The sequence below is a fragment of the Chiroxiphia lanceolata genome, chromosome 4 (genome assembly GCF_009829145.1).
Source record: "Chiroxiphia lanceolata isolate bChiLan1 chromosome 4, bChiLan1.pri, whole genome shotgun sequence".
NCBI classification, from domain to species: Eukaryota; Metazoa; Chordata; class Aves; order Passeriformes; family Pipridae; genus Chiroxiphia; species Chiroxiphia lanceolata.
The window spans coordinates 17,920,668-17,946,691 of NC_045640.1; the positions used below are offsets into that span (position 1 = coordinate 17,920,668).

A 26,024-nucleotide genomic window follows, 5' to 3' on the forward strand; every position below is an offset into this window, starting at 1 on the left:
ATTCAAGGTATAGCTTCAGAGAATAAGGGGATGCCTTTATTTCTTTCAAAGTTGCTTCTTTACTGGGCTGTATTTTTCTTCAGAAATTGTGCTGACTTTTGGTATTTCTACCTGCTACCACTGCACATGCACCAGGTGACACTCTTATCTGGGCCAGGCCATCTTTGCTTTTGGTGTCAGCAAGCAGAAGGAGAACAAACCAATCCCACAAGAAACAGCTGTGCAAAATACGCCTTAAGCAAAATCCAAATATGCAGATGCTTTGCTCTGTTGGACCAGTGTGGGTAACACTTAAGGGAGAAGCTGAAACTCGGAGCTGATTGAAAATGTTTGTGTATTCCAGTATTTGGCCAAAAGGAACTGAGTGTATATTTTGACACACCTTTATTCCAATATAACTAGAAAATATTCGTATCAGGAATTGCAGATCTTTAAGAACATAGTACTGAAGGTATCTCTGATTCTTGTTAAAAAAGCATTTTGTGCACACAAATAAGGTCACAGAAGTGTGGCCCTACACAAGCCTAATACCACAACTCTTTCCATTATGAAAATTTTACTCCTGAAATAAGAGGATTTCAATCTGTATCACATTACAATATATTCAATATTTAAATTATCTTTCTTATTTAAAGGTATCCTAAAGAAGAGATCAGTGGTTATGCTAAAACATGTCATGTTCCCTATTATTATCAATAGTAGGCACTCTAAAAGAACAGATGGACAGTTGAGGCTCAGCAACTTTGCCATGAAATCTATCCACACCTTGTGTAAGGTCAATCATGCACAAACCCATTTAGCCACTCTTTAAAATACATATGAATCCATTAATTCATTCTAGATCAAAATGCTGGTTTACCTGTATTTGAGGCATTAAAATGTATATAATGGGTTCAGAAAAATTCCACACAATTATTCTGGTTAGATGTGAAGTTTTCTTCGATCTTTGATCTATAATGTAGTAATATGTCAGCTTGACCAAAGTAGTTTTATGTGCAGGAAATAAGAAAGCTGAGTAGCTTCATGGTTAATTGATTAAAAGGTTCTGAAGAAGGTGCAAGATCAAAGAGCAACTTAATGGTTTTATGTTACTCTAGAGAACTGTTGGTCCACTTGTCTGACAAGACTGACCTTGGGCAATGAAGTAACAGGCAATTAAAAAAAAATTCCAAAACTAAACCACAGATCATATTTATCTAGTTGAGCATCCTCATTTCCTTTAACAAGTAATAGGTGGCATACCCCAGTGCTCCAAGACAAGCTGCATTTTGTTAGCCTTTTATGCTATGTGGTCTAAATACTGAGAACACAAAACTGACTGTTGTCTATACTTGCCCCAAAAAGAAAAAAAAAACAAACAAAACCCCCCACAAAAAATCCCACAAAACCTCAGAATCACAGGATGCCATGCCATTGGTTAAAAATCTATGAAAGCAAACTATAGCTGAAGAACAATTCCTTGTAGAGTCCTTGGTCTGTGGAATCACTGAGTTCCCTCAGCTGGCGTAGGAACTGATGATCCCTTCTACTTTACAAGATTGGTTCATCTTGAGAAGTGTATTAGGAAATTGGAGCTGCTCTGAAGTAATATAACTGCTTACAATAAAGAAAAAATATTAATGCATTGACTCTTAAAGAAGAATTTAAGAAGGCTTTTCGCTAAATGACACTCATGAGTACAATTTGGTTTATGTCTCTGAATATGAGCATTATACTTACACAGGGGTAAAAGAGAAATATTGAGAACATCAGGCAAATGAAGGCAAGAACTGCACAAAATAAGATTTCCATAAGCTGCATCATGACCAGAATCCAAATTTTTCTGAGTCCTGATTCAGTGTGGTATTTTCTAGCCATAACCAGATAATTTTTGTTTTACTTGAACAATTAGGACAATCAGTTAAGGCACCAACACTAATGAGACTGGAATTAGGCTCAGTCTGGCACTCTATTCTACCAATAATTTAGTCTCCAGTGCTTGGGCTTCTGGAAAACACTAGTGCTTACAAGTCAGATGCAACCGCTTCTTCATGCAGAGATGCCCTCATAAATAAAAGGCATAGTCACATTAAAAGAAACAAAATCACATCTTTCCTGTTCTTTATTATCCTGTTCTCATCTAAACCAAGTTATTGTTACATGTTTTTCCATGTATTTTTTAATGTTTATATAGATCCCTTTGTTCCTTAACAGAAAATTCTCACCTTATTACTGTAAAGCAAGGCCCCTTCCTCAGGCAGTGCTGCCACTGTTTCCACCTTAGCTAAAAAGTAGGTATTTATCTCCCCTTTAATATAATCAGGAGACCTTGGCCATGTGAACAGAGGTATCACAAGATGCCCATCACTTAGAGCAAAAACATTAAGGCATCGTTGAGTCTGAAAACAACTTCCCCTGAAGGAAAACTACTCTGTTAGAGGTACCTAGGAAAGGACTTGGATAATCTGAGCTACTGGAAACAGAGATAGACAGTCACAGAAAATGTCATAAAACATAGCAATTTGGGAAGATTCCTCTCATCTGTGGATTATAAATTAATTAACACATCTGACCAGTGTGTTAATGACACCATACTGTGCTCTACCATTAATGTCTTCTATTTGCACGAACATGACTTTCAGGTCAAGGATGTAAAAGTTCCCTGTTGCTCTATTTACTTAAAACAAACAAACAAACCCCTACTACTGCTCCTGCTGGCCTGCTTGACTTCACAAAGAAGAATATCCCACTTGAGCTGACCAGCTGACAGCTCTGCTAAGTGCCTGATAAGCTGCCTGTCCTGGGTCACCACTGAGTGGGAATTTCTGAGCTGTGTAATGGGATTAGCTTTCCCACAGCATTCCCAGAGAACTCATTGTTGAAAGAGGAATAGTTTTATTCATGGCAACAAGTCAAACACAAACCCTTGGCAAGTCAAAATAAGAAAAAATAAACAAACAAATGGAGTTTTGGCAGAATCTGAGATTTGCCCTATTGGAAATGTCTTTGTAAACTGATGGAGAAGTTGACTGATCTGGAATGGGCCACTACGTTTTCAAAAGAGTTAAAGAGTGACTCATTAAAGACTCCTCTTTTGTTTTGATAAAAGATCTTTCATTGCCTCAAAGCCCTTTCCTTCACAAAGATCCTAAAAAAACCAATCCTAACCCAGCAGCACATCTTCGGGATGAGGGGGAAAAATACTAACTGCTAAACTTTCTGCGGAGGAGTCTTGAATTAGTCATTTTGTAGTTTTGCAAGTATGAAATGCAGGGAATTGTTGTGATTTAAGGATATAATAATTTTCAATGCACAAATTCCCTTTACTGGAGTATAAATGGTGCCTTGAGGGCACATAACAGCACTGAACTGGGCCTGGCAGAATCAGTTTTATTGTATTCTACTGTGTAGAAACAATTCCTTCGGTACAAATTGTCACACGACATTTTTCAGCCGTCTCAAGTTCAGTCTTATGATTGTAAATTACTTTGTACTTGAGAGGTGTATCCAAACATCTGTGCTTAATACTGTCTTGAACCTTTTCTTTTATAATCTAAAGCTCTTTTCTTTTTGTTTCGCTCTAGCCACTTTTGTGGCTCATGCTTTCAGTCTGAGCACTTTTCACAATTCTATTCTCCATCTCAATTTCATTCTCCAAATGGTTTTGCTTCACTGATTTAACAGTACTTCAAAGAGACCTACTGGGACTGGTACTTCCTATTTTATCTTTGGTGGACCTGATGTATTTCCAATGTCTTGCTACCAATAGATTGGCATTGAGGATTTGAGTCTCACCTCAGTTTTTAGGTACTCTATTTTTCACAGTGAACCTGTTGCCACATATATAGTGGCAGTGGGACCCTAGGCCTCTTTAGCATAGTGAGCCTCTCACAGTTTAGTTAGTGATTATGGTAACTTCACATAACACTGTTTTGTTTATTTAGTGCGTCAGCCTGGGGGAATACTCAGGGCATTGTGCGGAGTCTTAAAGACTTCACAAACTGAGTGTCTGGGTGAACATTGCTGGGGCAGATGGACCACTGTAGGGATTAGTAAAAAGCTCTCTGAGAGCAGCTAGGTTATGCTGTGTAGACATATCAGCTCAGATGGAACTAATTTGGGAAACCCTCATCACTATATAGTTTGATTTTAAGTCTGAAATATCTCACTGTCTTGCAAAAAAATAAGAATTTTCTCTTATTAAAATAACTGTTGAACTTTCAGAATGCAAAGAGGATTTCTTGTACCTACAGCCCACACACCAGGAACTGAAGAAATACGGTGCTGAGCTGCAGTTAATAAGCCCAGTCAGGCCTTGATGAGAGCTAATGAACTCTTACGGCCTCTTGCTGACTGTGTGGCACCATGCAGTTTTCTTGCCATCCTTTCCCTCATCATTTCAGGTCCAGGGATGCCATGTTGGGTAGTTGCTGGCATGAGTCCATAGGCCTTATTGACACCAGAGCCCCTGCTCAGTGCCTCTGGACCCATGTTGGCTCTGGAAGCAGTATGACGATTGTATTTGCTCTATACCCAATTTCACAGGCTCCCTGGCACAGCTGAGGCTCAAAACCCAGCTCCCAGGGTTTGCTCTACTTAGTGGTCAGGGAGCAGCACTCCAGAAAACTGTATTTGTACCTGTAAAACTGAAGGAAATAATAATAGAAGTGGATTTTAAAAAAAACACACATCAAAACTAGAATACCTAGAATGTTTGGGTCTAACTACCAGATTCAGCTAAAGAGATTTTTCTTAGCAATAAAATAACTGGTGTGTGCTTGTCAAAACAGTGGATTAATCTTTTTGATTTTCCTTTGGACAAGGTCCAGTATCTGAGAGTACTAAGAAATAAAATATTAATGGCTAAGGTGTGAAGTGTTGTTTTAAGTAGAAGACCAGTTAAACAACAAAAATTAAAGACTAGGTTTAAATGGTCATTCCCTCTTCAATTTAAGAACAAACTACTAAATAAATTCCTAACTACCACTGTCACTGTTTAAAGCCATATCATTGAACCAATGGAGTGCAAATTCACACTTTGGTGAAGAAAGATTATGTAAATAATATTATTATTTATTTTGAGTCAAAGAAATAACGTAAATGCTTACTAACCACTCATGCAGCATTCATTGCTCTTGATGGATAATCAGTATCCATCAAAAATCACTAAGCATTAAAATACTTTTTCAAACTAGAATATATTTAATCAGAATAAACTAAACCAACCAAACAAACAAAAAAATACCCTCTAACAAATGACCTAACCTTCTCCCACAACTCCCTGCTTTTCTCCACTACTTGGAGAATGCACACAGTATCTGTCCTAACAGGTACAGTCCTTTAGTGACTGTGCAAGGACACCAGTGTATTTACCACTATTCATCCCTCATCGATTGCTTCGTTTTCCACACAACTAACACCACTATTTGCTGAAGTCATTTTTAGAACACTGTACCAGTTTGCAAGATTGAATCCCACACTCATGGGATCGTTTTAGAACTGCATTCCTTGTATAAATGCTAAATAACATGGATGGAATAATACTGCAGAATGGAATAATACTGCAGAACTGAATCTGCATTGCTTTCAAGAATATGTTTTATCAATATATTCAGTGGGGCACTGCACTCACCCGATTGGACTGGTAATTAAAATGGTGCCTGTTTCAGTTTTGTAGATGGTAATTTATACAACCAGTGGCTGACAGAAGTGTGTGAGAGGTGGGGCTGGAACAGGGAACAGACTGGAGTGTCTGTCAAAAAATTGCATTATTTCAGAGTAACAAAAGAAGTGAATAAGTAAAGGAAACAGCATATGAAGGAAAATAACAGGATAAAACACCTTGAGATCTTCTGTGTGCAGTAAAATCTTCATATATACTGTGAGACATCTGACATTTATAAAGCACACTCTGGCCCACTACAGACTGAAGTGCTTTACACTATTGGTTAGAAAAACTGTCACAATTTAAACAAATTGCAATTTTATAGAATGTCTATAAAAGTTAAAACCTAAAGACATTTGGGAGTTTAGGAACAAAGAGATGGTATTGAGATTCTGAGAAGTGACACCATATTTTTCATTATCCAGTCAAAAAAACCAAAACATGTAGGATGACATAAACTTGTGCTACTCATGCTGTAACCTTGAAAAAACCTGATCAGAAGAACTATTTAACAAGAAATAAAGTTAGCAGATAAAAAATTCACAACCAACATAGAAAGGTGAGGGTCACCTGTGAGACTCCTTGTCACAGACTACTGTGAATACCAATAGTCTCCTGAGGTTCAACAGGAGAATTCCCCTTGAGAGAAATTCATTGAAAACTACTGAATATGCAGCAGTCATCCTTGGCTTAGGATGTTACTGAATGGCAATGGGCTGAAAGCTGGGAGAATACTCATGGGAACTGTTATGTACAGTTGCCCCAGTTCACATAGTCTTCCCTAGACACCCCTCTTCAGCTCTCTCAGATGGGACGCTCAATGACAGGACAATGTAATGTATTAATCTTTGACCTCCCTAGTGTTCAATTCAACAGATGTCTTTCAGTTAGACAGAATGCGCAACACTCTAAAAATTATTTTTTGTGAGATGGCAAGTTCATAGTATTTTTTTAAATATGCAGTTCTTTTGTAAACTTTATTACCTTTCAAACTTGAAGCTGATAGCAAATGTTGTACTGGCCACTTGCCTGTACCTTGTCTCATGGCAAATAACTGACCTGGCAGGCTCTTGGGAAGTTTCCCCTTTTGCCTCCCATGTTGTGTCTCTGTTAGTGTTTATCCTACAGTCTGCTAAGTTTCCAGGCTCTTGCATTCTTAGCCTCTCTGACAACACCACTTCTCTTTTCAACCTACCCTTGAGATTAGTTTCACATACTGCAGCACATCTACAGGGACATCAGCTTGAGATTCTCCAGTAAACCCACGCAGGAGACATCCAGCAGTGCAGTTCTGCAGCTGAGCAGCGCAGTGAGGCACTCATTCACCATACTTACCCTTCCCATCCTTTCCTTTGCCTTCCTCAAAAATACACATGGTCATATTTTACTATTTCAAAAAAAGACTACACAAGTGTACTATGTTGAGGAATATAGCAAGACCTTCTCTCCCTTTCAGTCCCCCCTTTCTCTCTAAATAATTATGCAGTTTCTCCTTCAAATCTTTCCCATTCTCTAGTTTCTCTTTCCCAATCTCTTCTCATATTTGAAAGTGGAACTGTAAAAAACTAAAATGATGTCTGAATTACAGGAACTACAATCAATGAACGGATAAAGTCAAAAATCCATGAACATGAAGACTTCACTGTGCTCTGCTTGCAGCTCCCCTCCAATATCCTTATTTTTGATTCCCCTCCCACCCTTCTACACTCATTCATGCATTCTTTCTCACTGCTTTCACTTGCAACTCCAGTGCGCTGTCCTCTCTCCCCCCTTCACCTCCCACCGCTTTTCCTGGAAAGATCTTATTTTTGTTCTTCTCTCTTCTTCTCCCTTTCCTTGCTCCCCCCCTCCCCCTTCCCCATTTTGTCTGTTTATTTGTTTTACAAAGAGGTTTCAATTCATCCTCCTCCAAAAAACAATAATGGAGCAAGAGACAGCAAAGAAACCTTACACATCCACTTGCTGCTCCTGTGTGGGCAGGGACAGAGTGGCTGTTGCTGCACCACTTTCTGAAAAGAGAAGATATGAAAACTGTTCCTACCGCCATCACTACCTTTGATTCTATTTATATTATTTAGTCATGGCTGTTACCACAGCTCCCAATCTCAACACCATCACTACAGTCAATATTCCTAGGCTGTTACTAGTTTTTAAACATCAGCTTGAATTGAGTCCTGTGAACCTTAAGCCTGTCTTTCAAGCCTCCTCTATGTCTTCAACAAAGACATTTCTCCTACCGTGCCTGGACTTGTTATCTCACGTGCCAGCTGTGCTTGCTGTGAGGGAGACATTAAATGTTGTGTGTGCCTCAGAGCACAGCCTGATGCTCTTGCTGCAGCTCTCCTCTGTGTCTGATCCAGCAGAGGGAACCTCATGGGCTCAGGTAAAAGCAGAAAGGTCTGTTAGTATTATGAAAGACAACAATGTACCTAGCTACAGCTTCTGCAGGATACGTTTGGTTAGCCAGACCAATTATGCCTCTGTCCCAGCATGTTCTCTGCAGCCCAAGAAGTACTAACTACATGGATTTATTCCTGCTCTTTGCAAAAAGAAGAAGAAAAAAAAAAAAAAAAGTGGAAATACTCCTATGATGCCTTGTGAATTTGTGGAGGACTTTCTTTTATGTATCATAATTTCCTTTATTCTGTGAAGGGCTATAAAGTCTAGTAAACTAGCTCTTAATCAATACTTTATGCACCACTACTGCTCCATGCCCTAGAGTGGGATAAAATTGGTGAAAGATTCCCTACTAAAGGACACAATTTCTCTGACAACTGAACTACAGAATACTCAAATTTTCATTTAACAAACTCTTGTTTTTCGCTACCTTTGATATTTAAAGTAACAGATAACATGATTTTTCCCTTGTTTCTTCCCCTCAATCGAGGCTGCAGAATGCAGAGCAGCAGCTATCTGGGAGGAAGCGCAGAAGTGGGAGGGAAAGAAAGGGAATCATCGCCACCGAGTGGTAAACCACAAAACTGCAGTGTGCCTCTCAACGGGGGTTTTTATCTAAGCAACCCTGATGGGGAAAACATGTCAGTCAGCTCTCATAGCAGCGCCCTAACAATCAGCTGCAAGTTTTCAACTTCGCTTAATTATTTCCCTCAGCAGAATTTAAATTATGTTTATCCTGCCTTAGAAATTTATCAGGGAGTTTTTATTTTCAAATAATTAGAGAAAAATCATCTGATGCATACAGTTAGAGCTTGTGCATGTCTGTCTTGCATTTAAAGAACATTATCCAATGAGAATTTTTTTTTTTAATTCTTAAAAACAAATTCCAAGTTGACAAAAATCAGCAGGAAGAGAATAATGGCAGGATGAAGAAAAAGGCCACAGTGCTACCCTTTTTTTTTAATTTGCATGGAGTGGCACTGATCATATTATATAAAACTACCTGCAATATAAAACAGTGGTGAACATTTCTTAATGCACCCACACTTGTGATAAAGTAGTCATCTTTTAATATCTTGTCCATTTTTTTAAAGATAGATTCTGATTTATAAAAAGAATGTGTTGTTTCTAGTTCTTTCACTACTTTCTGTGACGTTGGGTACCACTTCGTCTTCCAGGATTGCTACGCTCACAGATACATTCTCTCATTTTGTTTCTACTTACAAGTACCTGCACCTGTTCAGTGAAAAGCATAGTTAATAAAGGTTTGTACTCTGGGAAAATTCAGAATATTATAGGTATACCCTAAAGCAGCTGAGAATAATACTAGGATATATCACCATGTGTTTGTCAGGTTTGAGAGGCAGGATAACCTGGGTTCAAGTCTGCACTAAAAATCAGGCAAAAGCAGATTTTTGAACCTGAGTTTTCTATAATCCAGAGAGCCTTCTAGCACTGCTTCCAAAACCTTTTATTAGCTTTGAAAACTTTGAGCATTGTGAGTTCCAGAGAAGAATTCACAGATATCCAATTTCTCCTTTTCTTTCTGCAAGTGTTTGTCACCTAATTCTCCCTGAAACCAAAGCTTTCTGCTTAACGTTTTCCATGAGCTAGCGGTGGCCACTGCCAGGTCACTGTTGCTCCTTTCTGTGAATCTTCTTCTTAGGTGTTTAACTATGAGACAAATTAGGAATGAAGATTCCAGTGAATAGCAGAGAGGCAGGAAATCAAGCATCATAAAACTCAGATTTAGATCCAATGAGTCAAAGAAATAGAGGTTCCTAACTCTTATGACTATACTTGTGGGAATGGATCTCTCTGCATAAATAAGCAAACTACTTTTACAGAAGTAGTTGTGATTGGACCACCGAGTGATGCAATAGAATGAATTGTCCTTCCTGAACAACTGGCATCATCAAAATAAACAGCAAATTCAAACTGCCATTATTGATGGCAATATGAGAAGTTAGAATAGGGAAGAAACCCAAATCCTGACATGTCTCATTTTAATCTTAATTCCATTTTTTGAGGTAGTACAGTTCATTGAAGGTAGGTACAAGATGAATATGAGTATAACTGAGCCATTGCAGAGGTTCTTGAAACACTTCATTAAGTAAAGAAATGTGGAGCAATGATGAGCTACCATCTTTGTATCAGTGTGGGCATAAATTTCTCTGACTCATTCAGGTACTCATTTACATGGAAAAACCTGAATTTCCTAATTGTTGCAGGTCAGCAGGTTATCCTTTAGAGCAGTCAAAAAGCCTGGTGTGGAATTTAACTGCAGTTGCCCATGCAACTACTTGATTTTTATCAGCCTTGTACCTTCATTCAAGAATCATACCCAAAGCACCATGTCTGCACACAGACAGTACTCTGTGTCCCATGTACTCTGTGATCCCCATTAGGAGTCTCCTTAATTTGTAAATTTGGGGGGTCATACCTGTATGAATTTTTGTTACTCTGCAACATCAAAACCTCAAAGTTCCCATGGATCAGTCAGTTTCTTGGGACTTTGCCTCTAAGTCTTGATTTGCTAATCCAAAGTCCCTACAGCAATTTAGCACTTAATAATAGGCAATCAAGTAATTTCTGGTGTATTACAGAAAAAGAATAAGCAATCCTGTACAATCCATGGGCTGTTATCCAGAATTGTTCAACTGAAGTGATGCTGTTTCACACCAATTTTCACTGAAGATAAAAGGCCATATTCACAGGTCCATCAACTTCTGACAGGCACTGAACTAATCGTCTGTGCAGCACTCGTCAATGAAAGTGCCTGGAGCATTTAAATCTTTGTAAAGGAAGCCGAAAACTACAATTAGGTGTCTACAGTCTGTTCTGTAGCTCACATTTATTGCCAAACCCTGTAAAATAACTCCTTTTTTATAGAGTAGTATTTATAAAGCACATAGAGTGGTTAAGTCAAGATAAAAGCTCTGGGGAATGATGTTTGAAGACTATCTAAGGAAAACACTCCTAGACTTCAGTTTTAAATGTGTACTTTTTGAGAGACCAGTGGGAATTTCTAACTTTTCAGAGTTACTGGAGCAATAAAGGGAATTATCATATATGTTGAAGAAACATGTTTTGTTCTTTTACTGTTCTTGTTAGGTTGCAAGAGTTGTCAGCCCCCAGCTGTGGTTAAAATTGCACTTGATTTAGAAACTTCTAAAATAATCTCAAATGAAAACATATCAGTTTGTGTATTATTAGATAAATATTTAAGAATATAGTAAAATGTAAGATGAATGAATTTTTAAGTTTGTTGGTAGTCTCTTTCTTGTATTTAGAAAAATACAGCAAACAAATCAGTATAAAACACTTATTGTCTAACAAAAATGCTGCTACAAATTGAAAGGGAAATGTTGACAATATAAATTAATTAAATGATGCAAAAATTAAAGTATCGACTCCCTTCCTTCCACATACAAAAGCCTGCACTTGTCAAGAAATATTCCCCCCCACCATTTTTCAACTACCTGTGGCCACGTGCCAAGCCCAAACCATAGCAAATGAATTAGCTTAATACAGGTATAAATATGCTCAGACAAAAAGATCTAACATGTAACTGGTTTATGTGATGTTCTTTCAATTAGCCATATTCCAATAAGCCTCAGTTTTAATTTCATAAGCCTCAGAATTCATTTGGCTTTAGTGAATTCTCCTCCCCCTCAGTAATTAACTATTTAACTGTGACTAATGAAAAAAAGAAGTCAAATTGCTTATTGGTTTTATCAGCAGTAACAGATAATTAATTAATCACTGGTTCTATTGAAATTGCTTGAGTATAATTATGGAAAAGTAAATAATCAGTGCTGAGTTAGCTTTCATTTTCAGATTTCTATATGCTCAACTGAACACACACACACATATAAGTGCCTGCATTTCTTTTCATGATAAATACTCTTTGGAAATTTTTGTCTTTAATTATTTTCAAGCATTTAGAAAGGTTTATGGCACTTTGTTAAACAAAAATGCATAATGGAGAAACTCATAATAACTGGAGCTGCACAAGTATACAGTTATAAATGGTAGCTCATAACTCCATATTTAAAACTGCAAAGTGGTATTATCACAATGAAGAAAATTGTAAAATTTTTCATGTTTTGTTGATCTATACTGTGTAGATCATAAAGTATTTTTCCTCCTAAATTGTCCATCCACCAAATATGTTTAAATGTTACAGAGTAGTTCCTATTACAACTATCAAAAACAGTGAACCATTTTAAGATCATACTGTAGGAATCAGAACTGAATGGACTGAATGCGTGTTTAGCCTTCGGACTTCTCTTTTCCGAACTCTAAAAATATCATGCAAGTTAGAAAAATATATCTATAAGGATAACGTTTCATCCTAACCCATTTTAGAAATTTAGGATCATTTTGGTCTGTATTCTTCCCGTGGATGTGGGAGAGTTAGACTTCCACCTAAGAGGATTAAGCCTGCTCAAACCCATCAGGTTCCCAGTACTCGGGTGCTTGAGCCTTGCTGACACGGGCGCAGGGTCAGGGTGTATCTCTGCAGGCACGCAGGGATGCCTTGTGCTGAGTGCCTAATATGGGAGGCATGTGCTGGTTCGGCACCAAAGCCAGCCTACCCCTAGTTAGAACCTCATGGCTGAGATAGCCTTGCATGAAGGCAATTGCATGAAGGCAACAAGCCAGGGTAGTGATTTCTCTAAGTTCAAGAGACGAAATGCCCCAAGACATGAAATGAAGGGCCCCATGTCTATCAGGCATCTACAGATCAGCAGGTATCTCATACCCTGATTTCACACACCAAGTCTCCCTGCAAGGTGAGCAGTGCAGTCTGTGCATTCAGAGCTCTAAGTCCAGCAGGACTCCCTATGGTACCATACACACTGCACTACACAACAAGTTTTTATTTTGTATTTTTCAGGAAAACGATTGAACTCTAAACTAAGCCCTGCTCTTGCACAGAGACTGCAGTCCTACTTGTCCTTTTACAACCCTGTCGTTTCTGTGCCTCCAGGAACTCAGTGGGAGCTGCTGACTCTATGGAGCTGATCAGTGGTATTTTGCTTCATACAACACAGCAGTTCATACCTCCTGCTGACTCAGGCATTGTACTACTATGTTCTTCCACACTCGAACGTAGCTGTAGTCTGTTCCGTACTCACAAATCGGCTATAACAGATACATGTATAAAATGATACTAAAACGTTGAACTAAAAATAAACCTTGCTCATAAAAGCAGTTCTTTTTTTCTCATCATGGAGATGATCATGCTGGTTTGTATTTTTAGTGTGATTTTCAAAGACTTGCATAGTCTGCTTTACAAATATTGGATTTTTCTGAGATTATTTACTAGTCTGTAAAATTTATGGATAAAAAGACATCCATTCCTCTATTACCTTCAGCACTGTGGAACAGTAAAATAATTTTGTGAAAGTAATGTAATGTCTCTTGAGCTGAGCTAAAAACACTTAGGAAAAAAACCCTTCCCTTCTCCAACATTATTTATATTATTTTTTTTCCTTCTGTATTTCCAAAAGGTCTCTTGCACTAATTCATTTCAACAGCACTCAGTTATGCAGCCCTATTCTAACTCTGCAAATGTCCTCACTTATGGCTTCCCATTATTGGGAGATACAAACTATTTATGTTAGATAAAACTAATTATTAAATTCCTGCATTGGCCAAAATCTAATGCCTATAGCATTTTTTGAATAGTCTATATTTTTCAACAGTGTCTCTGCATTTTCCTGTTGGTTTTGTTTGCTTGTTTGTTTGTTTGCTTTCGAGGGAGTTGATTTATTTTATTTTACTTTATTTTATTTTATTTTAGTGGAAAATCAAGAGAATAGCCTCTCTTATCCACTTCTAAAGTACCAATCAGTTCTTCAGTAAAAATGACAGAAATGAGAAAGAATGCAATGGTAGAAAGATTGTATCTCACAAAATTCAAGCAAATCAAGAAAACGTTTTGCTCGGAGATTGATGGTTGAGTGCATGAAAGAATAGACATATCTCCTAAAGAAAGCAAGAAACTACCCTTGTGGTCAAGTGAAAAAATACCCTTTTACCCAAAAACTCATTTTACCCTAAAGCTCATTCAGACGTGACAGTGTACGAATAAATACAGTATTTCCAACGGAAGTTTCAGTACTGTATGAGTGGGTTATCTGAGAAAGAAACTAAAAATTAACTTTCATTGTGTTTGGAACAAGGACAATCAGAAATGGGAACGTGGCACTGTCCCTGAAAGCCAAACTTTTCTCACATTTAAAAAAAAAAAAAAAAAAAAAAGTCATTCTCAAATTCTCTTTTCCCGGATAAAGTATTAAAACCCATCGTCCTTTCAATCTGACTTTCGCTCTTCAGCGAGCTCTGAGGAGGTTTGGGCTCCCGGCGGCCCGTAGTTTCCCTGGCAACCGGCAGGAAGCGTCCCCGGGAGCTGAGCCGCCCGTCCCGCGGGGCCGTCGGAGCGGGGACAGCGCTGCCCCCGGCCCGACGCTCCCCGGGATCAGCGGGAGTTGTGGGAACGGGAGAGGGGCCGAGGGGAGCAGGGTGTCCCCCTCGTTCCCGCACTGGCCCTGCGGATGTCCCGCGGGGGCCGGGCCGGCGGCTCTGTGGGAACTCGCCGGAGCGTCGCCGCTGGAGCCTCTCGGCAGTGACGGCGCTCGAAGCCCCGCGTCTCCTTCTGCCGCTGCCCCAGCTGCGCTCCCGAGAGTTGGCGCTCACCAGGGTAAGGAAGCAACCTCGCCTTTCAAATCCTACTGACTTTAGTTCTGCCTGCCTTAAGTGACTTCTAGGACCGAACTCCAGGCTGCACTTTCAAAAGACTTTGAAAGTAGTCTTTTAGAGGTGTTTTCCTGTTTCTGTTTAAAGTGTCTGTCCTTTGCTTGAAGTCTGTCATCTACCAGTAGATGGGTCACTTCTGTATCAAACCTCGTACGTCGCTTGTTTGATTCACGACTGTACTTCAGCCGTCTGATCTCTCTGCAAACACGTGTGAGTGACTTTCCGAGCTCATGACTACACAAGGGCTTTCATCTCTGAAGGTTGAGACCTCCTTATGAAGAGTACTTTTCCTGCTCAGTGCCATTTCCACCTCTGCCAGTATATTGCCTCGGCTGCATTTTTACAAAACCATTATCACTGTCCTTATCACTATCTTCATTTCTGTCCCAAAGGGCTGACACTGTTCCTGCTTATTGTCACACTTTTTATCGTTTACTTTTTGTCATGGTACAACCACTGACTTTTCTAGATTTAGTTGTTAGTTAAAACCTCAGTAAAGTCCTTGACATGTATCTTGATTACTTCCTGAGAAACAGAATAAATTAAATACATCTGAATTACTTTTTAATACTTTTCTGAGGAAAAAATATTTATGTTGTTATTAGCAAGCTGACTGTTCATATTATGAGCAATTGTATATTTCAAAGCACTCTTTTGTGATATATGATGCTACTGTCAAGAACTTATCTGGTGTTTTTATAGTAAAAAAATTATTTTGATTCTTATTTTTCTGATAGTTAAAACTATGCCTTGTAACTAATGTGATTAGAGTTTAATAATGATAACAAACTGGCATAAAATCAGTAGATTTTCTTTCTGTGTTATTGTTTGTCTTTTAGGGCTTCAAATTATTTCTGGTTTTAATGACTTGCATTTTACCGAATAGTTCATGTAAGTGTCATGTAAGTTTTTGTGTGTTCTGAAGAGACTTAATTGTCTATTTGTGGTATACTTGTTCTTTTAAAAAGACTGTCACTGGAGACAGGCTGCATTCTGGAAATAGTAAGATAGAGAAGACAGGATGTACAGTGGGTGAACTGATTTGAATCACTATTTCTGATTAAATCATCCATCAAGAAGTATTGATTTAAACTTTCAATTTTAGTTTTGCTTTGTATTTTAGCTAATTTGGTAATCATTATTATGTGTTGTTTCTTGACATTCACTAAAACTTAGGTGCTAGATTTAATTCTTTACACAAGTCATAAAGACATAGCATATCTACACAAGTGCTGGGACCTTATAATTTCTTACCAGAAACAGAAACAATCCTAAAGATTTCATAATTTAGAAGATGACTGCGGAATGAGATGCTGGAAAGCTGTGGAAAGGGTCCTGGTCGACAGCAAGTTGAGTATGAGTCAGCAGTGCCCTGGCAGCCAGGAGGGCCAACCATGGCCTGGGGGGCATCAGGCAAAGCATCACCAGCCGGTCAAGGGAGGGGATTGTCCCGCTCTGCTCTGCACTGGTGTGGCCTCACCTTGAATATTGTGTGCAGTTTTGGGTGCCACAATAAAGGAAAGATATTAAGCTATTAGAGAGCATCCAAAGGAGGGCAACAAAGGGGGTGAAGGGCCTTGAGGGGAAGCTGTATGAGGAGGGGCTGAGGGCACTTGGTCTGTTCAGCCTGAAGAAGAGGAGACTGAGGGAAGACCTCATTGCAGTTACAACTTCCTCATGAGGGGAAGAGGAGGTGCAGGCACTGATCTCTTCTCTGTGGTGACCAGTGACAGGACCTGAGGGAATGGCCTGAAGTTGTTTCAGGGGAGGTTTAAGTTGGATATTAGAAAAGGTTCTTCACCCAGAGGGTGGTTGGACACTGGAACAGTCTCCCCAGGGAAGTGGTCACAGCACCAAGCCTGACAGACTTCAAGAAGCATTTAGATGATAGTCTCAGGCACATGGTGTGAGTCTTGTGGATGGTCCCGTGCAGGGCTAAGGGTTGTATTCGGTGATCCTTGTGGGTCCTTTCCAGCTCAGCATATTCTATGATTCTGTGACAAAAGTACATGACTGGAAGTCCTGTTTGGAGGGAAGAATTAGAATAACCAAGCTAAATAAGGACTGTATGTGCAAGAGTCTGGCAGAGATTAGGGCAGGTGGCTTATAGAGCTGTGGGTGTGTGAGTAGCATGGCAAAAACAATCTGCCTCTCTAGTTCATTCTGATCTCAGTATTTGGAATTTAATCACATTTTTGACAAAAACAGGTGTCATCAACTTGCTAAAGGTGATAGCTGGATGGCAAGCATTCTGCTCATCCTTGAGGCAATGTTTGTTTCTGTGTATTATTTAATTTGCCTCCTATAGTTTTCATTGCTATATAGTGTCATTTCTTGTTCACAAAGGAATGTAATTTCTTATTTACTAGATTGTTTTTTATCATCCAGAATGCACCATAGCATAAATTACTGAACATTAATAATATTCAAAACCAGCATTTTCACTCTTTTAGTTTTATTAATATTTGAAAACTTGTAATTTCCCAGGAATAATTTATCTTGTTCATCATAATGTCAGACTTGGTATGTTAAATAGGCAGAGGACTATTAATTTTATTAGGGACACTTTAACCCAATTACATACATATATAGTGACACATGTAGCTGGTGCATTGACATTTAGAAGATAAGTGTATCTAAATCAGTATTTAAGGATGTAAACAGAAGGTTATTTTTGCACTCTTTTAAAAAAATAAAAGTCATTCTTCTTAACGTGGAATTGGAATCCATTTTCTGTGTTCTTTGCTGCCTTACATTTCTGTTCTCATCTCATTCTACATTGGGGTTTTTTTGTGTCCTGAATGTACTTGTGCTTCTCTTCATTCCTTCATCCTGGCTATTCCTCAGATTGTTGCTTTCTTCTGATGTAACTGTAACCCAACCAGCCTATTTCACTCTGGGCTCTTCTGCTGAGCCCCGTAATGCTGCTTGCATTCCTGTAGGCTACCTAAAGGCACACTGTAGCTAATTCACTTTAGCTGCAGGTCTCAAAGAACACAAGAAAAGGGGAGCAGGTTAGGAAATGTGTGCATTTGAAAGAGCGAGTGACAAGACTGTTAAAATTATCCCGTGCACTGCATAGGATGTATAAGAATAAGCCTTTGTTTCCTGGTGCACTTATTCAGATTTTCTTGATTGTTTGTTCATGTCAGTTTTATGGCCTGAGGATTCTAACCCTCGATAGTCTGTCATATAGGAATGAAAATTATTTTATGTTTTTAATATTTTTTTATTTTAGGAAGCAATGTTCTAAGAATGTCATCACACATCCAAATAAAACCAAAGACTGCAGCACAGAAAAGCAAGACATCCTCTCCTTTACCATGTTCTCCAGAACCTGCAACTAAACCACAGCCAAAGCCTAGTGACAAGCTGAATCCTAAAACTATCGATCCGGTGTGTATAGGTGATGGGGGGTTGGTTTGTTTGTTTAAAACCCATCTCTGGTTGGAAAAAATTTCCTTACTTTGTGAAATGACATGCAGGACATGCTTCTTCTGGTCCTGTTTTTTAAATTTAAATTAAACTTTTGTTATTAATCGTACATTCCCTACCTTCTAAGCCAAATGCCTGAGGCATAACATTGTTTATTACATTTTTAATAAATGTGCTGTGGTACGATTGTGACTTGCATGGTAACTGTTATCTTCTATGTTCTATTGCCCTAAAAAGAGATTTAGAGCTAAGAGATAAAGAGAGTTGGTTGGTTTTTTTTTTTTTTATATACTTCTAAACTTTGATACCTGCTGCTTTAGAGGAACTTATTTCAGTTATGCGATGAAACTAAGAATCAGGCAGCATCTTGAAGATCATCAAGACTTCATGAAATCTAGCAAATTAATTGCTGGTGAGCATTATATGAAACTCACAATTACTGTGAATATGTAATACAGAATAATGAATGGAGTTGCTTATTTCATGGAAGTCACGTGCCTGAAGAACTAGCATTGAATACATGAATTATAGCTCACCACTGGTCCACATAATTTGACAATTAGTAATGTCACAGGCTTTTTGGAAAGTGAATTAAATGCAGGAGTAGTTTGGTGAGGTAGTAGTTTGCAATAAACAGAGGCAGAATACTTTAATGTGGGCATCTTTTTTACTTTAAATCTTTTTGCAAGTAGCACAATAACTTAAATTAAGCCATGAAGTCATCAAATCATGCACACAATTTTAATTATTTTAATATAGGTTCAAACACTCAAAAGATAAAAATTAAGATTTCATGATATTTGCTTTTAAATGCTTTGTGATAAGGTGTTTAAAATGGGAAGCAGCATTGAATGATCATGCTAATAAATAATACAATAGTTCATATGCATAGGAACCATGTATATGATAAAAAGCAAATTTGTGCAGCTTTTCTACCTGTGAAGCTCCTAGTTTCCTTCTCCAGTGCGTTCTTTCTAGATTCTCACCCAGTATGAACCTCCCTGTGCATTTTCAGTGCCTTCATACCATCTTGCCCAATTTTTGGTATTTCTCCCACATCTTGCCACCTTGTACTTTTGTCTATACTCAGATCAAGATGGAAATGCATAAAACTACCTTCTGCATGTTACCAATATAAATACAAGAGCATAAGGAAAGTGAGAGCTCCTTAATCTGTTGAGTAAAGAACCTGTAAGGCTTAAGTATTAACATTTGCAGGAGAAAATAGAAAAATAAGGTAATTCCATTGGGAGAACGCTGATTCTACATTATTTATTCATTTTAAAAACTCCCTAGCCAGACGATTCTGAAGAGCAGTTTTCTGATAAGTGTATCAAATATATGTTTTCCACCCCATACCTGCAGTTCTTTTTTTTATTTATTTGTTTTAGAATCATATGACTAAGTTCTTTTTTTGGTAAACTGCAGCTTTAACATATTTATAATAGTTATAAAATTTTACTGTTATGAATAAATAATGCTATTTCTCTCTCTCCTTGCAGTTTGGTGCTTATTCTCGACCAACATCTGCATTTGCTGCTACATATGCTAAAGGAGGCATTCCGTGCAGGTGTGTAGGGTTTGTTTAAATTTTTACTAAATATATTATGAAATACATCTCTTCATGTTTGATATTTTAGTTAGGTTGTTCGATTCCATTCATTTCTGGAAAGATTTCTAATGCTCAGCTCTTTTCAAAGCAGAAAGCAATTTTCCATGCCTTTGAAATTGTCTTCATTTGGGTTTTTTTTTTATGCTGTATTAATACTAAAACCACATTTTTAAAGCATAGTTAAGTTTTTGCAGACTTGATTTCTCCAGGTAATCTTGTTTACTTCTCCCTACTAGCAAAGATAGTAAAATTAGTGCCATTTTAGTAAGTAGACCTCTTGCAGCCTTTTTCATCTGAAGTACTTAGTATGACATTTTATTGAATATTCCAATTCTGTAGTTGTCAGCAATATCAGATATTAACAAAAATACTTGTAAGTAATAGTTTATGGTGTTTTAAATTACTTTTGGATAGCCAATAAACATTTTAGTGTTTTCTTACTAGGATGCAGAATTACTTTACAAAAATTTAAGCAATCATTAATACAATGTACATGTGTTTACTTGTATAAAATAATCATTAATACATAGCCTTTATCTGTATCTTAGGAGTAAATAATAAATTCCAGTATGATTTTCTTTCTGTTTCAACTGATTTCCCTTACCATTTGAGGAAAATGTTTCTTGCTACTTATCAAAATAAGTAACTCTGCAAAAGGAGCATCTTCGGTGTTGGCATGAGAGGCATCTATAATTTTTGTAACCTTTATTTTCTGATTTCTGTGTGATTAGAAGCAGAATTTTGGAAACTGCTGTATTTTGGGAAATTATTATAATTTCACTGTTAAATACCATTGTACATACACTAGGTTGGACTTGATGATCTCAGAGGTCTTTTCCAACCTAATTGATTCTGGGATTCTGTGATTTCGCTAAGGAGAACAGTATGTATTGGGATTGTGTATATAACACAGTATAACACCACAAACTAATTGCTGATACATTTAAAGCGAATAGTGGTAGTAATAAATTATGTATTCTTATATGATGATTTGTTAAAACTTTGTTCTTTATATAGGTTAGTGCATGGATCAGTAAAGCACAAACTGCAATGGGAATGCCTTCCTGAAACTGTTCCCTTTGATCCTCTCCTTATAACACTGGCAGAGGTAAACTCAATTTCTTGCAACATTAAGCATACAACCATTTCCTAATTGCAAATGTCATTTATTAACAATCTAAGCTAGCTAATTTAGGCTCACATACTAGGGAAATAAAAAAAAAAATTTTGTGAAGATCTTGTAGGAATGAAAATGGTCAAGAGCATTGCTATTTGTAGTTCTTTAGTTAGAGCATTCTGAGAGAGCTAGGTAGAGCTGTTTAATCTTCAACATACTGGCCAAATGCAAGACTGCATCTCAGATTTCCAACTGCTGAATGAAATCTTCAATCCATTTGTAGTTTTGCAGGTTCTTTTGTAAACTAAATTGCTTTGATTATTTTTTTATATTAAGCCTACCTGTTGAAGTAAGTGTGTTCTTCTCAATAGATTGAACTAGTACAATGAAAATAGCATCCTGTAAATAAACTGAAGAGCAGTACTATGCATTATGTTGAGGCTTCTATTTTCTCAGAACAATCTGTGACATTTATCATCAAATATGTTTCAGGTGTCTAAATAAATGATGAATCCAATGCTTTAGATTGGATTAAAAGTGCATATCCAGAGGTGGCTTATTCTCTTTTTTTTTTCCTTTATTTTTAAAAGATTAAACAAAACTGTCAATTCCTAAAGTAACATAAAGCTCCTGTTGTGGAAAGAAGAAAGGCTTCAGCCATTGCCCTTTAAATCTTTGAATTCTGCCAGTCAGACCTTCTACACTAGAAGGGCATCTTTGTACCATCAACAAGTTTTTGACATTACAGAGAGGGGGGTGTGGTGGGGGGCATCTTTCCTTCCATAGTTCATCTTCTGTTTTTTTTTTCCTTTAGGGTACAAAAACATAGCCTGCTCTTGTTCCTAGTTTTGTTGAAAAAATACCTTGGGTAGTTAGATTAAAGGTAGTACACATACTGATTCAATAGGCAGTATTCATAATGTGAGTTTTAATATTCAGTGCTCCAAAAGAAAAATGAATTAGAATATTCTGTGAGGAGAGTTGTACTGAGTGGCTCCACATGGTGGAGTTAGTGTACTTTATGTTTTGAACTGATCTGACAAAATCTAAACATTATCTTGCTGCTATGTGGAACTTTTTAAATGTGTTTTTGTTTAAAAGAAGGCACACTATTAAGAAACACATTTTACATTTGCAACAGGGACTAAGAGAGACAAAACATCCCTATACATTTGTTTCAAAGGAGGGCTTTAGAGAATTACTTCTGGTTGAAGGTGCTACTGAAAAAGCAATTCCCTTGTTGCCTCGTCTAGTTCCAGTCTTAAAGGCTACACTGGTATGTCTTACTCTTCATGAAGACATTTTAATAGGTTTGATTTTTTTTTTTTGCTGGTAAGAACTACATGGAAAATATTAATGTGATAAATCTACTGTGTGGGTTTTGGTTTGGGGGTTGGGAATGGTTTCTCTTTCTCTTGTAAACCCTGCCTTGGTTTATTAGCTAAATATGTATTTCACTGTAAATTCAAATGGGCAACTCGTTATAGCTGTATGACAGTAGCTATGGGCAAACTTTGTGGAAATGTTCTATTAAAGGTTTGTATATAAGCAGAAATAAATATATGTATTTGTGGTGTTTTTATATATCCACATGCAAAAAATATAAAGGAGGTGAAGTAAAATGGAGATGTGGGAATAAATAATCATCTGTTACATCTAACAATTCAAAACACGCTACAAAGGTAAAATAGAATATGTCAATGAGGAAAAGGGAAGAATACAGTTAAAATATTTGTGGTCGTATTCTTAATTTTTAAAATGTTTTTAACTTTTCTACTCCTTTAGAAAACAAAGTTAGATATTGGCTTCAAGGGTTATCTTTTTTGGCTTTTTGTCATATTTTTCAGAGCCCTTTTCTGGTTCAGCAAGTAGCTGTTCTTTAATCTAGCTGTGTTTCAGTTTTGATTTTATAGAGATTGCTGAAAGCTTAAAAATTCTTTGTGATCTCAAATCAGAGGTGTAACAGAAGTTCAGAATTCTGTGTTATCAGAATATTTGGTTTAGTTTGAAGACAAAATTAGAAATATTATTCTTATCTATTCCTCAATTACTGTTACTCATCTGATAATTTTTATTGTTGCATTGCTTTGGTATAGTCTTCTTAAACCTTCTACTACGCAATCAATCACTTCTAGTTAAAAAGAAAACATTCAGGTCTCAAATGCTGGAGTGAAAAAATAATTGTTTAAATAAACTTAACATTTAGTACAAGAACAAAATAAATTCTTATGAGTCTTTTTCTCCACTAAAGAAAAGTGAATAATTAAACCATTAGAGAACTTAGGGATAGAAGAACCTTCCCATGGGAGAAATAAAGATGACAAGGAACCCTAGAAGTAGATAAGAGCTAGATAATTGCTGGCAGGTGACAAAGGTGTAGAGAGAACTAAATGAATTGAGGCAGAAAATCATTAGCTCCACTGTTTCTCCAACAAAGGAAGTTATTGTTATGAATTACATAGAAATTACACTGAATTAATTACATTTGTAAGTAAAATGGTGTCTCCCCATTTCAGCATATCTGCATTTGAATGGTTATTTCTAATATGCTGTGAAATACTGAAATTCTTGGTGTAGTAAACTGTTTTGCATGCCAAATTTTCTTTATTTTATCAATACTTAATTATTAGTTTCCTTGTCTCAGAAGAAATGCAAGAATTTTGCTGACATTTTGTTGATACTTTTGGTTCTACTTTAAAAATATACTTCTGTTTTTAAATGTGGCCTCTGGAGACTAATATTCAGTCCTGTTGTACTTGTATTTCTAAACTTGTAGCATTATAGCAATTGGCAATTGCACAGTAATTCTAGTGTTTAAAAATACTACATGCAATCATAATACAGAGATTGCAGTTTAGAAAAACTTTTGTGTTTGTGTGAATATTACTGATAGGGTTTTCTCTCTTCCCCCTCTGAAGGCCCATGCGGATGATGAAGTGTTTGGAAGGGGATTGGATGCTTTAGTTCAGCTGAGTGCTGTTGTTGGCCCATCTCTTAATGATCATCTTAAACATCTACTCACAAATGTAAGTTTTTAATGCTGTAGTAAAAAATCCTTTGTATTGTCATGGTACTTTTGTTGAGATGTTTCCTGTAATATCTGCACAGATACAGTGGAGGACTCAGCAGTTCCATGAAAAGCACTATTTCATATATTCTTCTGAGTGAGCCCTTCATTCTTTAATAATATGGTGACTTATAAAGTTCTAGCAATGTCCAAAAACTGTTGTTAACATAAACTGGAGAATAACGGAAGTATATGCCCGAGGAGAAATAGATGCTATGTTTTGGAGGAAAGTTTATTATCAAATGAGTTTTCCATTTTGTGTGCGAACATTTTAACAAAACTGTGACAGTTTCAATAAATTAACATAAGCAAATATTCCCACTTCTTTCAGATGAGAATTCTGCTCAAAGAAGTTTTCATTAAATAAGCTTAGAGTAGAATTACGAGAAGTATTGTTATACTGAGTCCTTCTGAGGACATCTTTCCTCTGTCAGATGGGCTTCTCATGGTTTCATTTAGCCTGCTTGCAAAGTGCACTTTTACAGCAAAACAAAAGGACCTTTTTTGACATCCAGTGCAGAAGAGAGAAATTGCAGCAGTTTTTTTAAAAGTATTTCCACTGTAATAAATCTCTTTCAATGCATGTGAAAAATGTGTTAACTTTTTATGTAGACAGCCCTTTAAGAATGACTTTTTTTTAGGGTTGGTACTTCTTTCAAATTTGTTTGCTAAAAGAAAAAAATAAAATAAATATTTCTGTTGGCTAATAGATTCGGGTTTTTTAAGTTAACCTTATATTCCTCTGCCTTGACTAAGTTCCATACTTTAACATTAGTTACAAGTTATGATGTTTCTTTTCATCCTTAATTTTCCAAAGATGAAATAAAGTAACAAAATAACTTACTATACCCTTTTTTCCATATATTGTACTATATTGTGCAACAAACCTTTTTATTTTACTTTTCCAATAGCTTTCAAGGAGATTAATGGACAAGAAATTTAGAGAAAAAGTTACAGTTACTTTACAAAAGTTGGAGCAATATGGTGGAAAGGTGAGTTGATCAGATGATTATTCTGTAATCTTGACATTTGAATGCAATTTTGCCAAAACAACTTTTATCTCTGTCTTTCTTGCCATGTTCTTGCTTCAGTAGACCTGGGATGCATGCTTTGTGTTCCATTTTCTGAGACTAATTATGTTTCTCAACAGGATTTGCTCTTGCTAGAAGTTACTTTTTGCTGTTATTGATGATGCCTGCCCATTCCCACTAAGAGCTTATTGTTTGGGTTATTTACTGAGGAATTCTGACACTCACATTCCAACTCACCTTGGTTAACTGAGAGCTTAGATCTATAATTGCTATACATCAAAAAATACACTTTAAGTAATAGGTGGCAGAGGTTTCTTCTGATGAACATTCCGTTGCCATTTTATGTTGTGCTGTACATTGTACAGAAATGAGGAAAGAAGAAAAAGTGAGGAGTGTTGGCTTAGATATTCATCTAAAAGAGAAAATATTTGCTTTTTTGACCCTATGAACACTTCTATGTAATATATTCAATGGTCATTCATAAAGAATAGGAATAACCTGAAGAGTAGGGACCATAAATACAGGTCCACCAGTTCTGAGCTTGTGTGCCTTAATCAGTAGGTACCCAAATAATCACTTGACATCACTTCATTTTTTTGTGTGTGTGCTCATATTCATTTGAGGGCAGTAGCAGTGTTCAGTTACAGACTCGAAAAACATTACGACAAATGAAGGAGGATGAGAGTTTTTTATTTATATGAAGTGAGACAAGAAAAGAAAAATGATTTCTCGTCTCTATATTCTGAAAATTTAGGTCTAGATGATGTAATTAATCCAGTGAGTCATTAAACTCTAACTCTTCTGTCAACCCCCTGATTTCTTGTTGTCTGGTTCTTTTGTGAGTAGGTCTTTCGTTGTGTCTTTTAATAATACTCCTAAATTGTGATTATGAGCAACATTATATAATCCAACTAATTAATTTATCAAATTTCTATTCTAAATTAGTTATAAAG

The 26,024-nt window shown here is 37.0% G+C and overlaps 1 protein-coding gene across 5 annotated transcripts in view; it reads left to right on the top strand.

Moving 5' to 3' along the window:
* The first annotated feature begins 14,438 nt into the window (after nucleotides 1-14,438).
* PACRGL (parkin coregulated like) overlaps nucleotides 14,439-26,024 on the top strand; it is a 32,919-nt gene continuing 21,333 nt past the window's right edge. For 3 of the 5 annotated variants that reach the window (XR_004356546.1, XR_004356547.1, XR_004356545.1), the window contains exons 1-7: nucleotides 14,653-14,753; nucleotides 18,048-18,205; nucleotides 19,747-19,814; nucleotides 20,874-20,964; nucleotides 22,115-22,249; nucleotides 23,892-23,999; nucleotides 24,952-25,032. Coding sequence is in view for 1 of the 5 variants with exons in the window: in XM_032684983.1 (XP_032540874.1) it covers nucleotides 18,065-18,205; nucleotides 19,747-19,814; nucleotides 20,874-20,964; nucleotides 22,115-22,249; nucleotides 23,892-23,999; nucleotides 24,952-25,032 (624 nt within the window). In the remaining 4 variants the exon portion in view is untranslated. Of the gene's footprint in view, nucleotides 14,754-18,047; nucleotides 18,206-19,746; nucleotides 19,815-20,873; nucleotides 20,965-22,114; nucleotides 22,250-23,891; nucleotides 24,000-24,951; nucleotides 25,033-26,024 lie in introns of all 5 variants that reach the window. The other 2 variants (XR_004356548.1, XM_032684983.1) reach the window with 2 other exon arrangements.